General features: G+C 35.9%; 1 protein-coding gene across 1 annotated transcript in view; it reads right to left on the reverse strand.

Annotated features, from left to right (window-relative positions):
• Nucleotides 1–9,293: 9,293 nt before the first annotated feature.
• Nucleotides 9,294–22,621, reverse strand: part of LOC107705517 (tomoregulin-2-like) — a 54,868-nt gene continuing 41,540 nt past the window's right edge. Inside the window, exons 6-9 of the mRNA XM_016508824.1 lie at nt 18,142–18,290; nt 14,895–15,018; nt 13,825–13,980; nt 9,294–9,876 (exon numbers count right to left, since the gene is read on the reverse strand). Coding sequence (XP_016364310.1) covers nt 9,780–9,876; nt 13,825–13,980; nt 14,895–15,018; nt 18,142–18,290 — 526 coding nt within the window. The 3' untranslated portion in view covers nt 9,294–9,779. The remainder of the gene's footprint in view (nt 9,877–13,824; nt 13,981–14,894; nt 15,019–18,141; nt 18,291–22,621) is intronic.

Raw genomic sequence — 22,621 nt, forward strand, 5'->3', positions numbered from 1 at the left:
TACCCAACTTATGTGTGAAGAGAGGCTATCACCAGTTGGAGTCAACAGTGTTATTAACAGTGATCTATATATCGGCTGTGAAGCCACCGGAAGTGTGGCATCTATGTACCATCTTACTATATTCTCTATTATAGATCAGTGGTTATTAACCAAATAACCCACAGAAACTTTAACAGACTTCAAATTTAAGAAATGTTCCAGGTTAATTTTTATTAGGTTAAGGTTTATTGAAAGTTTGTTTATTGAAAGCATCAAAACTAAATTTGGCCAAGAACGATGCTAGAAATGTGTACAGGAAGGTACTGGTTTGGTTCACTTTGTATTGCTGTGGCCATGACATATGAACTTGTGGAAACATGATAATATGTTGTGGCAACAATATATTATTTTGAAGCCAAGAAATGGAGATTATTAAAAAAAATTACATATTTTGGGAAAACAATTTGCCAGACAGTGTGGCATTAATACATAGCTACAATATATAATATTATATTGAATTATATTATATTGCACACTCTGTATTAATTCTGTTTTATGACTCAATGTCAGTATTTGAATAAAGAAAAAAAGTCATCCCATCCCAAAGTCTTTTTAAAATCCATTTACTGCTCATTTCTTATTTGTTTTGTTTTTTTTATTTAATATTTGTATATTATAAATGTATTGTTATATATTTTATTTCACTTAACTTTTCTGCATTATCTATTTTAATTCTTTAAAACTCTCCAGAATGCCTTACTTCATAGACTACCATACTTTTAGTGCATTACTGCAAACGTGTAGAAGTATAAATAAAATAACTTAGAAACTTAACTGTAAGAAAGGGTTAATTTGCAACCAAGGCTCTTATGTTAAATGCGTGACTGCTAACTTTTAATTGCAACTCTGCTTACTTAGGGCATAAGCAAACAAAAAGTTTGATACTCCAGCAGAAAACAATGCACACTATAGTTGGCACAAACATTTATTACGTTTATTTTGTTGTTGTTGTTTTTTTTAAAACTCTTGCTAATCCCATTCTCAACTGTCAAATAAACTGTAATAAGCATCTGTGAGTGAAAAAAACCATCCCTCTTTATAGAATGTATGCAAAACTGCCCCTATTCTTGTGTTATTCCTGATTCACCAATTGGCTATCTTGGCAGCACTATGCAAAAATTATTATTACCAGTGTTTATTATGTTTCTGTTATTATGTATTAGAGAAAATAATGCGTAGTTTAATCTGTCTGTAGACCATCAAAGCCAAGGCTACATTTACCTGTTTAATGGGAATCCACAGTTTTATTTTCAATTTAGCCATTTTTTCACGATTCTGCTCATTGGTTTTTACTGTTTGTCTATTTATTGACTGCCCCTTCTTTGCATTTTAGGATTAGGTTCGAACACCCTTCGATGTAACAAGTTTAATATTTGTGTTTCTGAAAACAGACTTTGATTTACCATCTTATCACTTTCTTCCTGGACCCTCTTTCAACTGTAGAGCTTCCTAGAGTTGTTGTACTGTAAGTGAGTTGTAAATTTTGTGCGATGTTTCTCAGCCCACACTAAAACATGATTCATATTCATTTGCATAGGATGAAGATCTGCTGTGACAAATGTGGAAAATTAAAAGGTACTTTGCATGTCCATTATGCCCTTATGTCTTATTTTGTGTGACAGTTTACTTGTTGCCCTGGTCTCTTAAAAGCCATGGCTACTTTCCACAGGTGCCAATATATGTTTCTGCCGGTGTTTTCCGCCAATGACACAAAATTCCAATTGTGTGTGTTTATTTTATTTATTTATTTTTGATTGGTTAAAGTTAACCGAGAATATCTTGTGTTTTTCCATGGGTGCTCGGGAATCTGTACCTGTGCTGCTTTAAACAGGTCATCAAGAAATAAACATACATTTTGCTGTATTTACAACATGCACTGTACCAGAACAATACTTTTGGATGTGAATGAATAAAAACATCAAAAAATTCCTGAGTGGTACGGTAAAACAAATCAACTGGAGGTCAACAGAATCATATACTAGTGTTCCAAAATTATACCTACAGCACAAATCTCATTATTGAATATTTTGTATAAATAAGTTTGCTAACAGCCATGTAAACCAAACTATGGATACATATTGAGTTTTGTAACAGAAGGTGTATAGTTGTACAGTATTTGCACAAATTGTTTATAGTTTACAGGAAATAGTTTCATGAAATGTCTAATATGCAAAGGAAAAATTTCATGTAAAGTGCATGTAGTCTATTAACAATAAGGTGTCAATATGAAAATTCCAGTATCATATTTTATATCTTTTATACCCTTTTTAGAACACAATCAATAAATAATTAAACAATTGATGCAAAAGTGCCCCTTCAAACCTTTTGACTCGATTATTTTGTTATTAATTTTATCTCTCTCTTTTGATCAAGCCCTGTGTCTAAAGGTAATCTTTGCATTATAGATCTATCATAAAATGACTTTGTTCTGTTTGACTTGGATTTATTGATTATTAACAACTTTCTATCCTTCCTCTTTTTCTCTCATTTTTTTCTCTCTTTATGACCTCGACCCCTATGATCCCTCCTTTACAGTTTTTTTTTTCTTCAAGACCAAACCCACCCCTCCCCTCAACTTATATTTACCCTAGAAGCAGACCTCCCTGCTGTCTGTGTCTGTGGAGTGTCTGCTGTACTTGTTATTGAGATTCCCTGCTGACAGCCCGACTCTGGGAAACCTATGAGAGGAAGAGATCCTGGTGTACCTGGCACTGCAATGAGGGAGGAATTCTAAGAATCTGTACTTCAAGCAAGTCATGGAAGTAATTGATTACCTTACAACCTCGAACTCGCCACAAACACACATCATTCCACAGCCGCACACAGCCCTGGTGTAGCTTATTCATAATTGTGAGAGAAAAGCGTCTGTGGTAGCCAGGTTTATCTATAAGGCTTCACACTCCTTCACAGATACAAATTTGCTCATTACATGAGGCTTGTGGCAGTCTTTCTTTTGTGGTTTGATGAGAAGAGCCTGAAAAAGTATTGTACTAAAGCCACACTTAAAATGGTCTGAATTTCATAGCATTAGATTATAAAATATGAAACAAAGTAGCCTTTATTTTAAAGAAAGATAGCACAAGCACACGTTTTAAGCAAACCTTTTCACAAAAAAATAAGTTCTCATGGTTTTAAAATATAAAGCTGACCGAGTCTCCTCGAAATGTGTTCAAAATGAAAGTCACAGCGAAAACTTTTTAAACAAATTTAAATACCAAGTTCTGTCATGAAACTCTAGATGGCGCAGGCTGATGGGTCCTTAACGTAAACTGATGATATTCTTAGCATTAAACGACTTGTCACAAGCTGATTGGTTCATATTGCATACGCAGCCAATGAGATTGCTGCTTTACATTTAAGTGGCTGGTTAGCATTCGCTTGAGCATTGCAGTGCACTTTCAGAGTTCCTCTGAAACCCTCCACCTTCCCCAGCTCCACCTGTATAGATCTGCTACGGGTTATTTTATATGCTATTTTTGCAGCAGCAGTATGTCTTAAATACTCACAGCACTATATCGGCATATGTATCGGCATTAGCAAGTTCCTGTACTTGCTTGCAGCAGCAGCAGCAGCAATAATCTACAAATATAGCAATAACCAACAGCAGCAGCAATTCAGCAGCAGCGTAACAGACCTATTCCGCCAAGACCATTACCATGCTAAAATCTCAGAGAGTTGTCATGATAGAAATATCTATATTAAATATACTAAATATCTAAAATTACCAATCAGAATTGTGGCACAATGTCTTTGCTTATTTTGCTGAAGCTAAAAGCTAAGTTGAATTACTCTTTATCCACAAATATAATCAATATAACCAAAATAATCATTACCAAAACTAACTATTCAAGCCAATCAGCTTTCAGTGTCACATTTATACATCATCAAGTAATGAAGGATTGGAGTCTGGAGGATGTTGGATGAAATGGGACTCTCTGTTCATGTATTAATGTGTTCAAAAAGCAGTGGAACTAAACAAATGTGTTTTGTGTGAATGGGCCCAGTGTGTAGCCTATATATCGCTGTGAGATTTGGCCCATTGATTTACTGTTATTGACAGCTGTTGGTGATTAGAGAGATCTGGTCATAACTATCTGGTCATAACTAGGGCTATTGAAACTATATTTTACTATGTCAGAGGGATATCATCTGTGTATGGAAACATAATTATTAGCAAAAAGCAGTTGTGATCAAGGGGCAGTCGTGGCCTAATGCTTAGAGAGTCGGACTTGTAACCCAAAGATCACTGGTTTGAGTCTTGGTACCAGGAGGAATTGTAAGTAGGGGGAGTAAATGTACTCTTCCACCCTCAAAACCATGACTGAAGTATTGAGCAAGGCACTGAACACCCAACTGCTCCACGGGCGTGCAGCAAAAAGGGCTGCCCACTGCTCTGTGTGTGTATGTTCACTACTCACTGCTGTGTGTGTGCCCTTGGATTGGAAAAAATGCAGAGCACAGATTACGAGTATGGGACACCACATATATAAAAACCAAACTTGCTGTACTTTTCATTAAAAAAATCATGTAAAGGAGTAGCCTATCATTTAAGTTCACTAAATGCAAAAATGACATATGCATTCAAATATTGTGCACAAATATGAAAATTATAATAAAATTATTATTTTGTGCTGATAGTGTATTCTTTATAGACATTTTAGTAGTGCATAGGCTATTTCTAGTTATTTAGACCTTAAGCGTCAGAGGAACAAGTGCGCAGATGTCTTTAGAATTCGTACGAACTTACCTTCACACTGTGGAAATACAAACGGAAGACAGAAGACAACGAGAGCAGCACTGAAAGGGGTGTGAGCTACATAAGGTCTACACAGCATTTTGACATCTATACAGCAATTCATAGAAACAATATTTAAAATATTTCTTAATAATTTAATAGTACTAACAAACGTTTGCTATGGCAAAATGTGTTTATTTTACCATTCACACCAAATTACATTTATTTGAAGTCCTCTTTTGATTGAAATTCTCTTTATATCTGTCTTTGAGTTTTGTAACAATAGTGAACTGTCATTTTAAGTGACACACTGGAGAGGAAATGACATCATTTGCATTCTCAGATGCCTTTACAAATTTTTTTAATGGGCTCTCACATAAAACATACATGAAAAACATCTCTCTTGTTTTTCTCTTGATATTTCTAGAGAAGTCACATTGAAGACTTTTGAATGCTAATGACAAGGCTATAACCTTATAGCCATTTTGGTTAGACATTTTTCCACCCCATTACATCCCCCCGTCACAAGTTTGAATTCCCTGATATTTTTTTTTTTGTACATTTGGCTTGGGGTGACTTACTCTACACTGCATAGCAAAGATTTCTTGTCTAACAGAATTACAGAAATGTATGGAAGCCCGTTTCCGCCACTGAATAAAAAAAAAAAAAAAAAAGTTGTTGCGACTTTTTTATATTTATCTCACATTTCTGACTTTTTCACAGAATTATGAGATATAAACTCGCAATTGCGAGTTATAAAGTCAGAATTGCGAGCAGGGTTGCCAGGTTTTCACAAGAAAGACCGCCCAATCGCTACTCAAAAACTAGCCCAATGGCTTTTTTAGGTGGGGTTCCCCTGCTAAAATTCGCATTCCAGGGGATAAATATCATGTTATTGAAATCGCTTCAACCCGTGGACATGAAAAACAACCCGCGGCAACAGTGTTAAAGGGATAGTTCACCCAAGAATGAAAATTTGATGTTTATCTGCTTACCCCCAGGGCATCCAAGATGTAGGTGACTTTGTTTCTTCAGTAGAACACAATGGTAATGGCAATGGTAACAAAATCTATGAGAGTAAAAAAAACATGCACAGACAAATCCAAATTAAACCCTACGGCTCGTGACGACACATTGATGTCCTAAGACACGAAACGATCGGTTTGTGCCAGAAACCGAACAGTATTTATATCATTTTTTACCTCTAATACAGCACTATGTCCAACTGTCTTTGGGCGTGTGCACGGCATCCGGTGCGTGAGGTGTGTACGCTCTCTGGCGTAGTTTACGCAAGCGCCGGAAGTGATCTCTCGCGCGTATACGTCACTCATTGTTTACACAGTGCACAAATATTGTAGGTACGATGGCTAATCAAAATGGTACTTACTTGCGCTTATCCGGATTGTTCAAACCGACTTAAAACTAAAAGATTACGTTCTCTCGCGCGAACTCATTCAGGAGTTGTGACTTTCCACGTATTCCCAACTTCTGAGCCTGCTCGCCTGAAGTTATGGTTGATTGCTCTTCGGCTGGATATCAACACACCCATTAACGTAAACTACGCCAGAGCGCGTACACACCTCACGCATCGGATGCCGTGCGCGCGCTCAAGGAAGTTGGACATAGTGTTGTATTAGAGGTAAAATATGATATAAATACTGTTCGGTTTCTCGCACAAACCGATCGTTTCTTGTCTTAGGACATCAATGTGTCGTCACGAGCCGTAGGGTTTAATTTGGATTTGTCTGTGCATGTTTTTTTTTACTCTCATAGATTTTGTTACCATTGCCATGCATTATACGACTGATAGACTGCAACGTTTAAAGTAAAAAATCATCAAATGTGTTCTACTGAAGAAACAAAGTCACCTACATCTTGGATGCCCTGGGGGTAAGCAGATAAACATCAAATTTTCATTCTTGGGTGAACTATCCCTTTAAAGTAGCTCAATTCCGCGGGAAAACCGCGGACTTGACAACACTGATTGCGAGATATAAACTCACAATTCGGACTTTTTTTCTCAGAATTGCGTGATATAAACTCGCAATTGCGTGTTATAAAGTCAGAATTCTGAGAAAAAAAAAGTCAGAATTGCGAGTTTGTATCACGCAATTATGAGAAAAAATGTCAGAATTGTGAGATACAAAGTCGCAATTACCTTTTTTATTTTTTATTCAGTGGCGGAAACGGGCTTCCATAGGGAAATGTGCTTTAAAAAAAAAAATCACCTTTTTAACACCCTTTCACAGAAAGACTCATTAATGTCTTCGCATTATGAATGAAGGCATGATCAGTATGTAAATAATCCATTTGAGACACTCCCTTGATTCAGCATTGCCATTGTGTGGTCATTGATCATAATGGCAACAAGAATCATAACAAATTCTCTTTCATGCATCATTTGTAGTTTTATACATCTAAGCTTGCTCACACACATACACATGCACGCCATTCTGTCTCCTATGGATTGTTGGATCTGGTTCCACAAGTTACCTCAGGTCACAGAGGGCATTGGTAACAGTACAACACACACACACACACACACACTACTCTCATAGATTTTGTTACCATTGCCATGCATTATACGACTGATAGACTGCAACGGTTAAAGTAAAAAATCATCAAATGTGTTCTACTGAAGAAACAAAGTCACCTACATCTTGGATGCCCTGGGGGTAAGCAGATAAACATCAAATTTTCATTCTTGGGTGAACTATCCCTTTAAAGTAGCTCAATTCCGCGGGAAAACCGCGGACTTGACAACACTGATTGCGAGATATAAACTCACAATTCGGACTTTTTTTCTCAGAATTGCGTGATATAAACTCGCAATTGCGTGTTATAAAGTCAGAATTCTGAGAAAAAAAAAGTCAGAATTGCGAGTTTGTATCACGCAATTATGAGAAAAAATGTCAGAATTGTGAGATACAAAGTCGCAATTACCTTTTTTATTTTTTATTCAGTGGCGGAAACGGGCTTCCATAGGGAAATGTGCTTTAAAAAAAAAAATCACCTTTTTAACACCCTTTCACAGAAAGACTCATTAATGTCTTCGCATTATGAATGAAGGCATGATCAGTATGTAAATAATCCATTTGAGACACTCCCTTGATTCAGCATTGCCATTGTGTGGTCATTGATCATAATGGCAACAAGAATCATAACAAATTCTCTTTCATGCATCATTTGTAGTTTTATACATCTAAGCTTGCTCACACACATACACATGCACGCCATTCTGTCTCCTATGGATTGTTGGATCTGGTTCCACAAGTTACCTCAGGTCACAGAGGGCATTGGTAACAGTACAACACACACACACACACACACACACACACACTACTTGTTGGCGGTGATTGTATTTGACAGCTCAGAGGCGTAGGAGAGAGCCGGACGGAGGTTGTGACAGCCTCTCTGCTGTCGGATCTTGTGGCAGCATTGATTGCTGGGTAATGGGTGCGGCTCACAGCCATCGACCGGCTGCTGGGCTTCATCCGCCTACAACTCCCTTTGGGCCGAAGGAGGCAGACAGACAGACTTTCCTTTCCTGCTCATGTCAGATTGTGCTAAGAGAAACAAGGTGACGAGAAAGGATGTATCTCATCAACAGAGTGCTGGGTACTTCTAAATCTGTGAGAGTATTGATATTTTTGACAAGTGACAAGACCTTCAAACTTGGAAGGTTTAGGAGATTTGCAGGAAGGAATGGTGTTTGAAAGTTAAGGGCATTTTTGGAAAACAAATTTGCTGAAGAGATTGTAAGAGCTTGTTATTTAGTAGTATTTCGTAATTCTGAGCAACACAGAATAAGCCAGTAATCATTTATTATGATAAATGGCCAAGATTTTATATTCTATATCCATTTGTCAGGATAAAAATAGAAGACTAAAATCTGAAATCAACAATTTTTATCCATCATTCTAAAGTCAATTTAGCAATAATGCATAATGTACTATGTATAACGTAATGGATATAAATTTTGAGATTTACTAAATATTAAATTATTAGTGTATTAAAACTCTACTTTAAGTGACCTTAAGATGATGGCAAAGGTAATCTAAACTTAAAAATATTGCAAATGAGCACGCATAATTAAATATTTAATATCAGTTGATAACCAATATATTGTGCATCCCTACAATGCCAGTTAAGGAAATTAATTTTGGTAATACTTTACAATTTTAACATTAGTTAATGTATTAACTAATATGAGCTAACAATGAGCAATGTATTTTTGCAGCATTAATTAATCTTTGTTAATGATAGCTAATAAAGATGCATTCATATTTAACAGATAAAACTTTTGATTTTAAAAATGTATTCGAAAATTAACTAAGAGTAATAATAAATGCTGTAGAAGTATAGTTCATTGTTAGTTCATGTTAAGTAATGAAACCTTATTGTAAATTGTGGAAGTCAAAGTCAAAGTCATTCACAACGATTCATCAAATCACATGATATAAATTATTTATTTACATTACAGCGAATAAAAACAAAGAAAAACATCACAAGTATGTTAACCTATTGGAAATATATAATACATAACCAAAGAGAGCCCTGGAGAGCTCATTTCTTCGATGGTGTCATAGACAACAAATACAAGGCAACATGTGGCACACCTCTCCAGTCATCCATCCATCATCCATCCATTCATCCATCCATCCTTCCACAAGCACTTCTCTTTCCAGATTGTGGCAACCCCAGGGAAGGGCTGTTTTTGGCTGTACGCTCTGACGAAGCTGACTGCCTGCTCTCTTTCCCACTGAGTCTGACTCAAGCCTGCAGGCCAGGTGGAAAAACCACTGCAGGCCCGTCCCATGAGGCTGTCCCCTGTTTGCGTCCTCGGGGAATCATGGGACGATAAGGTTTGCACACTGCCAGGAGCCCAGTCTCAGTTCTCACACACACCCAGCAACACCTGTCAGGAGTGGGGTATGTTCCCACAATTCCCCGGGGCCTTTTCTCTGCTGTCTTTAGCACATGTCACTCTAAGTTTAAGGGTTCGTCAGATAAGTCTGGTGGAGGCCCGCAGGGTGTTTTGGGAGTTGAAGTGTGGAACGTTTTGTTTCTGCCGTGCTATCCGATTCCCACGTGGACACCTTCTGGAAACACAAAAAACAACAACAACAACAACAAAAAAAGGAAGTTTATGTTCCTCATTCTTCGATTTAATAGGGCTTCACGATTAATTAAAATAAATCCGAAATTACAATACGGCTTAGCTTGATTATCAAATTGCAAATGCTGTGTTTTAAATATATGCGCTGCATGTTTTAGTGTGAAGCGTCTCTTTTATATGATCCAATGTTTTCAGTCTCAGAGCAGCTCAGTCTGCAGTAAATGCTGCTCAACATGATCTCACATCTGCATGTGCTCTAAGGTGTTAAACGTAAAAACATTATTGTATTATATATATATATATATATACAGTATATATATATGGTGAAAACCCAGCTAAAGTCATTTTTGTGTGATTCACTTTGTGATTCACTCATGGTTTTGTACATAAAATCATCCTACATAATCTAAAGATCATTCTGTGAAAATATAACCTTTATATCTTTAATATTGACTAACGCCATGTCAAATATTTGCTGAATTTCAGGCTCAGAAAATCATGTTTTTGAGAAATTCCAATGTAAAGACAAGCTTATTTTATAAAACTGCAGCATATTTGAACCATAATTATCCTGACTATGTGCCATATACCACATTAAAACCACATTGAGATTCTCTCATTGTCAGTGATATATAACACATTTAAGGGAGAATTCTGAAAGTTTTGTAAAACAGGCCTATTTATTATGATACGCATGTGAAATACGAATACAATTCAAAATAACTGATTTAAAATGCAATTTATTCCTGTGAGGGCAAAGCTGAATTTTCAGCATCATTACTCCAGTCTTCAGTGTCACATGATCCTTCAGAAATCATTCTAATCCTGCTCAAGAAACGGTTCTGCTTAATATTTTTGACTGATCCATTTTTTTCTAGATTGATAAATAGAAAGTTCAAAAGAACAGTATTTATTTGAAATAGATTTTTTGTAACATTATAAAGGCCTTTTTACACCAAGCACAATAACTGTAAAGATAACAATTTTAGCGTCCACACCAATGGAGGATAATGTTCTGTTATTATAAGTTATTACACCCTCTGAAACTATAATGGCAAAAGTTATCCCAAAAAAGCTGCATTATCGCTGCATTGTTGTGTCTGTTTGACAAACATTTCACTGTCTTTAATCAATAAACCCTCTCCTTTAGAATCCTGCAGGGCTACTTTTGGAGAGTTATATTAAATAAATTGTAGTCGAAGCCCATTTGTGCTGATTATATGAAAGTGAGGTGGCAATTTCCCCCTTGGGAGAAAACACTGAGGGCAACAGAGCCATTATGACAACATGGTCCATTCCACAGCCCCGCGCATCCCTGGGAGCCTCGTTTCAGGACAAAGCAACAATCAAAACAACCATAATACATTAGAGGCCTCAGAAAGCCTGCTTACAGGTGGAGCGTTACAAAGGCACAGCGGTTGAAAAACGGACGAACCGTACTGTGCGTCGTAAACTTTTAAAATGTCAGAGAATCTGAATGATCACTCATGAGAGAGTGCCTGATGTTCCTTACTCGCTCTTTGTATTTTCACTCTCTGAACCATTACTTTTGCTACCTCCCAGTAGTTCTTACACTCTGCATGCAATGCACATCAGAGAATCATTACAATCACCTAATCACTACGCCAACTCTGCGCCCTTGCAGGAGTGTGTTTGATTAAACGTGCTTCAGTCTGAGCATCTTTGATTAGCTAGACAGAAACACAGAGAGCGAAAGACACCGACAGACAGAGGAGAGAGAGTGCGAGACGGTGAAAGACAGGACTTGAGAAAATTAGAGGAGAAAGCAAGAGGAGACAGCTAAGAGAAAGACGTTCCTAAGACACTGATGCAGTTAGAAAGTGTGTTGCTATAGAAACTGGTTACGGGCTGTAAGGTGAAGGAGGGCACTGCGGTGAACACTGTGCACTTCTGAAACACCTTTCACTTCATGACTGTGAATGTGCATGTCAAGTTTCATCATTTGATTGTTATTCGCAATTGTTGATTAGTTCTCTGGATATTGCAATCAGAGTTATTCTGATTTCTGAAATGACATTTATAAACTTGTGTCTGCAACTGCATGCCATAATATTTATTTATGTAGGCTTAGGCTAGATCAAGCTGAGAAGTGTTACTGAATTAATTTGCTGTTTTATGCATCAGACAATCAAGGAAATCACACTGTCCTTCTCAGCAGCAGGAAAAACAAAACTGTTGAATTTTGAATATATTATACAGAAGATCTGTGCAATGCGACAATACTAGAACACTCCCCATCCCATTATAATCAACGAAGCTGTGACCAAAGACCTACATGTGTGTTTTTCTGTATAAATGCATGACTGTGAATGTGCATGTCAAGTTTCATCATTTGATTGTTATTCGCAATTGTTGATTAGTTCTCTGGATATTGCAATCAGAGTTATTCTGATTTCTGAAATGACATTTATAAACTTGTGTCTGCAACTGCATGCCATAATATTTATTTATGTAGGCTTAGGCTAGATCAAGCTGAGAAGTGTTACTGAATTAATTTGCTGTTTTATGTATCAGACAATCAAGGAAATCACACTGTCCTTCTCAGCAGCAGGAAAAACAAAACTGTTGAATTTTTAATATATTATACAGAAGATCTGTGCAATGCGACAATACTAGAACACTCCCCATCCCATTATAATCAACGAAGCTGTGACCAAAGCCCTACATGTGTGTTTTTCTGTATAAATGCAGTTCATAAAGAATATACAGTGGCCCCAAAATGTATTTCAACGCTCACATAAAATGTTTGTAAAATAAGTGCTGAAGTGTCCAAAAACTTTCTGGGGTCACTGTATTATATATTATAATAAAGGGATAGTTTGACCAAAATCATTGAAATATGAACATTCAAAAGAATGGTGTTTTTACTGTTTTTGAGAGAAGTGTCTTATGTCCCTCAAGTAATATATTTAAAAATGCAATTTATTCCTGTTATGACAAAGCTGAAATTTCAGCATCATTAAACTAACTAACATAAAATAACATAATGTTCAGGCTGCTCCTTTCCATACAATGACAGGGTAACACTTTAATTTAAGGACCAATTCTCACTGTTAACTAGTTGCTTATTAGCATACATATTACTAGCATATTGGCTGTTTATTAGTACTTATAAAGCACATATTAATGTCTTATTCTACATGACCATATTTTAGATCCCTTAATCCTATCTTCATGCCTAAACAACTACCGTACTAGCTATTAATAAGCAGCAAATTAGGAGTTTATTGAGGGAAATCTTTTAATTAATAGTGAACATGTGTTCCCAATTCTAAATGGTTACCAATGACAGATTACGCTATTCATCTAAAAAAAGACAGATGTCCATTACTTGTAAAATAATTTTCAACAAAGAATGCACATTTTATAAGAGAATACAGATATACACTGTACATTAAGAATTAATTAAGTACTACAATTGCTGAATAGATAATGGATTTATAAATAATGAAATACAAATGATTAAATACAGTATGTAATTACTTTAAAAATCAATATCATTATATAGAGGCTATACGTTAGTGTTATTTTTCTGTTTTGCTTCTACAAAAAACAAAACAGAAACTCACCTTGTTTTATGGCAATCGCAAAGGCAAGACAGAAAAATAATAATGTGTGGCCTTTTTGGGCTTCCATATGTGCAGATTCTTGTGAACTTGAAATCTCTGTGCTGTTTGCGGATTAATACTAAACATTTTACAGCTTCAGTTTCATACTGAAAAAAATGTACACACATGTGGATAGTCACCAGTCGAAGCACTGTCTACCAGTATTTATTTAGCTCTGATATTCCTGCCTTATGCCCCAACTATTGGATTTTGCACATTGATCCACCTAAGAAGTGCATGGCTGTGCACTTGTGAAGTTAGAGAAAACTAGAAATCTGAGTGATTTGTGTTTTTAAGCTCACCGTGTGATGCAAAGCACTAAGAGGCAGATAATGGCCACTTGCAGAACTCCAATGATGGATGCGATCAGAATGTAACTCTTTCCCGAACCAGGTACCACATACATCACATTATAGTCCTTCGTTTCACACTGCGGCCCAATGAACCCTGAATGACAACTGAAAAACACACACATGGATAAGATCAAACAATGTTAGAGTTTAAAGGGATACTCCACACCAAAATGAAAATTTTGTCATTAAAGGAACACTCCACTTTTTTTTCCCCCTAGAGTTAAACATTTGAGTCTTACCGTTTTCGAATCCATTCAACCGATCTCCGGGTCTGGCGGTAGCACTTTTAGCTTAGCTTAGCATAGATGGAAAATAAAAAGCTGATGCGCTGTTTTTGTTCAAATCAAAGCGTAAATACACGTAGAAAACGTATCCTTGTGTCGTGGCTGACACAGAATAGCGTACGCTGCTTGCGTTCAGTGGTTATTCTCCAAAATGGCACTACGGTGATGCGGAGAGACACAGAGGAGACTAATTGTTGAATAAAGTTGTTATTTTTGTTTTCTTCGCGCGTGTGCATAATCACATGGCAGTAGGATGTTGATGCCACTGTTTGTGGATAATTACTAGGCATTCAGTGTTTATAGGTGCAAAAAAAGCAATGGAAGTGTGTGTGTGAGAGTGAGTGTGCAGCAGGGAGCTGGTGCACACTGGGAAAAACATAGTCTTGTTTAATTAGAGCCTCGACCTCTCAGAGGAGGCGGTTAAAGGGACACCTGCCAGCTGGCACACACACACACGCGCACACGCACACGCGCACACACACACACACCCACGCATGCACACACACACACACACACACACACACACAGCTGGTAGGAATGAGTCATCTTTCAGATTTTTCTTGCACATCTTTCATCAATTCTCATCTTCTCTCATTTCTCGTTCTCTCCCCTGCTTTTGTCTTCTCACTGCTTCTCCAAAATCAATCTCACACTGTCCTTTAAAGAGTCTGTGGGCACGTGGGAGAGGGTGAAGGAAGAGTTTGATATGTTGTCTGTGTCGTGTGGTGCAGTTACCTGCAGGTGGGGGGTGAGAGGTTGCTAGGATACTCGCACTCTCCGTGGACACAGTAGTTCTTGTAACGCTCCGGACACGGGATGTAAAGACCCCACGGTACCTCGCTCACCTGGTCTTTCTCCTCTAAACACACCCGAACAAGAGAGAGAGAGACTGTAATTTGGCAATCAGGTTTATGTTGTCAGGTTAGTTCTTGTGAAGGGTCGGGTTGTGATGAAATCATGAAAGTGGCATAAAATAGTTAAAAAAATGTCTTAACATAAAAAGATCCACAGAACCACTGCAAACACCTCGAGTGGTTTGCACGGTGGCAAATTAACACCCACCACCATCAAAATGCTGGCATTTGTTTGCAGTCTAGCAGACAATTTGGCAAACAACTTGTCTTGGATTGTATTCTAACGATGATGCACTTTTGTTGAAGCAACACATTTGATAAATTTTTTTAGAAAATTCTCTTCACTTCACTCTTCAAAACATGCATTAAGAATTCAAAAGGTTCACTATATATATATATAATATAGACATCTGAGAGAATGAGTTTGATGACTGGCTAAATAACATTACTATAAAATTCTTTGTCATTTGATTAACAAGGCTTACATAAAATGTTCGGAATACATATGTAACTGTCCGTAAATTATTTGTCAAATGACGGTAATTTTCTAAAAATCTGTGCCAGTTACAGAGGGATTTGGGTGGACAGATTCACAACAGCTTTGGTGCCTGCGCTCTATTAACATGAATTGTCATTATTGAATGAATTTTGTAGGCCAACCTGGAAGTTAGCATCACCCTGGTTTCCTTCAGAAAAGACATTAGGATTCACAAATGAACTAAACTTTTATGAATTATTTTGAATTGCATTCAATATTTTGAAATCTAAATACAATTGCCAGAAGTAAAACACAAAAGGTAGGCTATAAACGATGACTTCAACATCACCACCACTATGCTTCTGACAACTCATTAAATTTTTATTTAAAATCTACAAATTGGGAAGTCTGCGTTAGAATAGTTTGCAAGAGCACGATTATAAACACAACGATGATGTAAAAGCAAACTAGTGAGTAGATGAGTTTATCTGCTGTTGTTTAATGTCCCCGATAGTCCCATTTAGCTGACTTTTTCAAGACTTGTAAAATCACCAGTGGGGTATTATTGATATTTTATGTTGTAAAATAAAATGTGAAACTATCTTGCGCTTCTTTTATCCACAGACCTTATTTCAGGCATTTAAACAAAATCTGTTGACTTTGGGACTTTTGGGAAGTTCAAAAATGCGAACTTGTTTCCAGGTTTTAGGACTGGTTCCTGCAGGACTCTATATGTGTATGTGAATGAAATTTGAGAGCTGTGGGGAAAAGAAAACCATTTCAGCAAACAATTTGGTCTTCAATTTCTGTCAGTTCCTCACAGACCGTTCTAAAATTATATGGACTTTGCACAATGAGGGTGAGTAAATGATGACAGAATCGTAATTTTTCGATGAACTAGCCCTTTAAAAGACCATTTAGGACAGAGTGCAGCATTTCATCTCTTAACGGTGACGAGAATGTAAGTGTGTGTGTGTAAGAGCGCATTTGAAGGGTATCCGTGTAAGTCAATGCTACAGCAGTGACACCACACCCTCCTCTGTTTACTCAATTAATCACAATCTTTCTTTCTTTTCTTATCTATCTCTCTCACTCTCAAACTCTCTCCTGACACTGTCTATGAAGCAGGTCACAGCACTCAGTCAAACTGTCACACACACAGGGAGGTATCAGGGTACGGTGGCCTGTTTAGAACACATAAAGCAGGCTAGTTCTCCAGAGACTCACTGGTTTCAGTATGCTCCTTCACACCGCTCTGTTTATCACAGGAAAGGAGCCACACTTTGCTTTTAGAGCTGTTAAGATTTAGGTTTGCTGCCGTTTCATTTAATGCAATAAACACTTTTAGTGAATTTGAAATCAGAAGTACTTGAAAATGCAGCCTGACTCTCATTTACCAATAAATGAAGGAAAACATTTCTTTAAGAAAGCTTTAATGGCAAATTTATTTATAAATGAAATTCCAATGGGACTTTTAACAAAAAGTAAAGTATTTCTGCAATCTAATAATATTGGAATTTAATTAAAATGTTCAATATCTGCAGTACTGCTGCAGCTAAAATGTTATTATTTTGCTTTCTTTCCTTAAATGGGAAACGTAATGTATTTAAATTTTTTAATGTGTTTTAAAAAGAAACAAAAAACACACTGACCTACACTACTGTTCAAAAGTTTGGGGTCTGTAAGATTTTTATTTTAATATTCATTAAAGAAGTATTATGCTCACCAAGGATGCATTTATTTGGTCAAAAATACAGTAAAAACAGTAATATTATGAAATATTATTGCAATTTAAAATAACTGTTTTTTATTTTAATATATAATAAAATGCAATTTATTCCTGTGATGCAAAGCTGACTTTTCAGCATCATTAATCCAGTCTTCAGTGTCACATGATCCTTCAGAAATCATTCTAATATGCTGATTTGCTGCTCAAGAAACATTTATTATTATTAATGTTGAAAATAGCCGTGCTGCTTAAAGGGGTCATATTTTTTGGAAACTGTGATTAATTTTTTCAGGATTCTTTGATGAATAGAAAGTTCAAAAGATTTGAAATATGATTTTTTTTGGTAACAATGTAACTTTACTGTAACTTTTTATCATTTTAATGTGTCCTTTCTGAATAAACGTATCAAATTCTTAACCCTAAACATTTGAATGGTAATGTCTCATTCTTTTTTTTACATCAAATGCTCAGTGGCAACATGGCTCTTTTAGATTTCTTCATTCAAATTGAGCTAAAAATGCATCAAAACGTGCTGTATGGGGTTGGATGGATGTGGGCAAAAACATTGGATACAGAAATTATGATCATGAGCTCTTAATTTATGACTATGACTGGGGCTAGGTCAAACAGTCAAAAAAAAATACAGATATGTAATTTAAAAATTGTATGTTGTGATTATTTGAATCTACCGACATTAATGTTGCACTGTTCACTTGGCTACAGTATATAGTTATACGTAATCAAAACCATCAGCAGAACATGGTAAGATTTTGTGCATGTGTATGTGTGAGACAGAGATGGTGAGTGAGGGGAAAATGTCCTCATAACCTCAGATCGTGAGCAGAATGACTGTGATTAGACTGTCAGGCTGGAGCAGAGGTGAACACATTTGTGTTAAATAGATTGAGAGTTGAGACTGACCCTTACAATGTCCGAGGTATTTGACCTCAATCCTCTCCTGCTTCTGACACGACACCTCTTTCACCTGGCAGGGGTTGTCATAGGAACGGCCGTCTGATGCACAGACTGGATTAAAACTGATGTGGGAGCAATCAATGTTGCACACACACCTGCAGAGAGAGAGAGAGAGAGAGAGAGAACATAGAGCAGAGTAAACTTCACTGTCCACACTAGACAGAGATTCATGCCTGGGTTTACTCATTTAAAAAAGGGTGAGATAAATAAATTCTCTATATAAGAGTGTTTAAATGTGTTTAAATGTGACTGTTTAGGATTTTAACCCTCTACCGCATGGTGTAGCCATATGGCAACATACTCTTTGTGTTCATTTCCTTTCCACTGTCTCTTTAAGAGAACATTCTCGTTTTTTTTGTTGGAAAGAGAAGACCTTAGTTTAGCCAATGATGTGCTTTGATTAAGTCACATGACATGCAGTTTTTTTTCTGTGGCGAGATTTCTGACAGACTGCCGTCTCTTGTCGGTAGTTGCTGAAAGCAAACTAAAACGTCAGTAACAAACAAGGACCAGTCCGTGTCACTTCCACAAAAAAATCGGAAACATCACTGTTATGATGTTATGATGACATATTCACCTCTCAAAAAAGTTTTTATAAAATTAGTTTTTGGTAAATCATTCAAATGTATGTGTTGCCAAGCGGCAACACTGTGCAATAATGGAATGACATTATTATAATAGTTTAGCTAGCTAGCAAGGTCAGCTGCAATTTGTTAAGCTGTAACAATAACAACATTAATACTAGTGAAATAATGTTGATTAGTCGTATGTTAATGGCATTTGTATTATGGATATAATCAAATTGAAATGGCAATTTTACTTTTGATTAAATATGAATACAGGTAACATTACATCAGTGAGCACGGCCATATTCTATGGCAAGGTAAAGAAGAAAAGGGCAGAACTATTAACTATAACATTATATACAGTATTATATTTGTTTTAACTGTATACATCTGCAGTTTAAATAATATTCATGAAAAATGTAATGAAATTAAAACAATTATAAATCATTATTCAGCAAAAAAATAATAGAATAAATAAAAGCACAAGTTGTTGGAAAGTATGTATAAGGTGTCAATTATAAGTAAGTACTGTGTTAAAGCTTATAATAGCACCAATTGAATCAACACAAACAACATTTCTGAGGAAAAATATTAATTATAAGTAAGCTTACACTTATCCTAAGTTAGATCCACTATTGTATGCCGTTGCCGTATCGCAACATATCATAAAGTACCTTAACTGCCCCTCCTCTGCTGAGCCGATCCTCTTTCAGACTACAGCTCTAGAATGCCACCGACCTGGTTGCCAAGGAAACCATGAGTGTTGACAATGGAAGACAAGTTTATGTCCATGTTAATCACTGCCTAGCAATAAGATGAAGGGTTGCCAGTGGCACAGACACTTCCTTGGAAGGCGAAATGAAATCAAAATATGAACTCAGAACTGCAATATAAATTCAGAATTCTACATTTCTTTCTTGCAATTCAGAGTTTTAATCTCACAATTCTGACTTTTTCCTTAGTTTTTTTTCTTAATTCGGTTTTTAAGATAAAAACCTTAACCCTCTACCGCATGGTGTAGCCATATGGCAACATACTCTTTGTGTTCATTTTCTTGCCACTGTCTCTTTAAGAGAACATTCTCGTTTTTTTTGTTGGAAAGAGAAGACCTTAGTTTAGCCAATGATGTGCTTTGATTAAGTCACATGACATGCAGTTTTTTTTTCTGTGGCGAGATTTCTGACAGACTGCTGTCTCTTGTCGGTAGTTGCTGAAAGCAAACTAAAACGTCAGTAACAAACAAGGACCAGTCCGTGTCACTTCTACAAAAAAAATCTAAAACATCACTGTTATGATGTTATGATGACATATTCACCTCTCAAAAAAGTTTTTATAAAATTCGTTTCTGGTAAATCATTCAAATGTATGTGTTGCCAAGCGGCAACACTGTGCAATAGTGGAATGACATTATTACAATAGTTTATGGGTGATGTCCATAGTCTTCCTCTCAAGAGATTGCATAATGCTGAATTTTCATGAACTGCAATGTTTTTGGTTTTATGTCAGTGTTTTATGATACATTATATACAGTATTATATTTGTTTTAACTGTATACATTTGCAGTTTAAATAATATTCTTGAAAAATGTAATGAAATTAAAACAAATATAAATCATTGTTCAGCAAAAAAAGAATAGAATAAATAAAAGCACAAGTTGTTGGAAAGTATGTATAAGGTGTCAATTATAAGTAAGTACTGTGTTAAAGCTTATAATAGCACCAATTGAATCAACACAAACAACATGTCTGAGGAAAAATATTAATTATAAGTAAGCTTACACTTATTCTAAGTTAGATCCACTATTGTATGCTGTTGCCTTGAACTAAAATTAAAATGACAATAACTAACTAACTAACAAACTAACTAAATAAATAAAATGAAAAATATTATTATGAAATTTTTTTTAATAGATAATAATAAAATTTAAATAGGTAATAATATGAACAAATATATATATATATATTTATTTTTTTTTATTTTTTTCCTTTGGCAACATTAAAAAAAATAATTAAAATAATTTAAAAAAAAATTATTTTCTTTTCTTTTCTTTTCTACATGTATACTTTTTAGGTTATGAATCCCAGATGTGGTTTCAGGATTTTGTAACCCACTATTTGAACTCATTACAATGAATAACAAAAAACTTCAGACATAGTTATACATATTGCTAGTTTATAAGATGAAAGTGTTGTCTGGCACTGAAAAGTGTCTAACTAGGACCATACGGTAAAGAGAGAATGCTCTTAGACCAGATATATTTGCTACATCTCCACTGTCTAATATATTTACTGGTGAGCACTTCATCTCTGAGTCTGGTATTGATTTATAAAACCCCGCTGTAATATTTCTAATCCCTCCATATATGCCCAGAGGATAACAGACCAGACCTGGCAGTGTTCGGCAAGACATACACGAGTCAAAGCAACATGAACCATGCCTGACTCAACTTATCCACACTTATCATGTCCTCAGACATTCATCTGACAACAAAACAGGCACATACAGGCATGCACGCAATATGTGATTGTAACAGCATGAAAACTGCAGATTCACTGCATTTTCACTGAGCTGATGAAAATGTGATTAGAGGGTATGAATTGATTACTGTTAGCTTGAGCTGGATTTCTATGCTATAGGACCGACCGCATCAGTGCTCACAGATGTAGCTGTTAATTGGTTATCAGACACAGCACACACATACAAATAGATTCCAAGGGGAAGAAAGGTAATGAAAGAGAGAGAGAAAGAGAGTGATGGAGAGAGAGGAGTCCTATAACGTCTGGAATTACAACTCTGCAAATCAATCTAGCACACTCAATGTTCGCTGTGGCTAATGGAAACTATATTTTCTCATTTTTCACAGCTTTCCAAAAATATATTTGATGAAAGCAACTTAGAAAGGATCAGTAGGGATTTCATGACTCTCAAATATATACTTAATCTTGTGGAATTGGAGCAGTTATATTTGGTTTAAAGATTCCCTGCATATTAAACCACAAAACCATACAGGGAATGTCACACACAAACATCTTCTAACAGGCCATATTCTACATTTGCTGCTTTTTTTCCCATTAAGTCTGCTTATATGTTTGGATCAAAACAAAACAACCTTTTCTCTCGGACCCCTATTAAATAGCCTTTTTTTGTTGTTGTTGTTAAATTAAAATTTCGTTTTGTATTTATTTACTCATTCTATGTATTTACTGTATGTATGTTTCACTACCGTTCAAAAGTTCAGTGTCTGTAAGATTTTGTAATGCGCTGCTAAATGACATTATCCTTGGTCTGTGATGATAAAGGGGAGTCAAAAATTATATAAGTTTAAATAAAAAAAAATTTTTACTTAATGGTTTTGTAGCTCTTTTAATGGTTTTGTTTCTATGACATTTCTACACCATTAGAGGCACAAATCCCATGCTTTTGTAGTGAGAACTTAGAAATGTTAGATTCTAGAAACTATTATCTAACATAAAATTGACCTAGAATGAAAAGTAATGTCATAATTTCGACATACTGTATGATGAATTGTCCCACATTTTGTGTGCAACCCTGTTAGAGTTGACAGCAATGATCATGCAAATTTCTTTAATTTAAGGGGAATATCAGTAAACCATATTTTAACTATTTAATTTTAATATTTTGTTGTTGCAAATCAGTAGACATTTTCTAAAATTCTGTGACAGGTTTGCTAAAATTAAAATTTCTTACAAAATGAATAGAAAAAAGCTCAAACAATACTTAGTTCGACCCCATTAGGTTGGCGATCGGCTTTTGCTTATAAGGTTAAAGGAGTAGTTCACCCAAAATTAAAAATTTCCTGAAAAATTTCTCATCTTCAGGCCATCCAATATGTAGATGAG

The sequence above is a fragment of the Sinocyclocheilus rhinocerous genome, unplaced genomic scaffold (genome assembly GCF_001515625.1).
Source record: "Sinocyclocheilus rhinocerous isolate Xijiao unplaced genomic scaffold, SAMN03320098_v1.1 scaffold504, whole genome shotgun sequence".
In the NCBI taxonomy this organism is placed as follows: Eukaryota; Metazoa; Chordata; class Actinopteri; order Cypriniformes; family Cyprinidae; genus Sinocyclocheilus; species Sinocyclocheilus rhinocerous.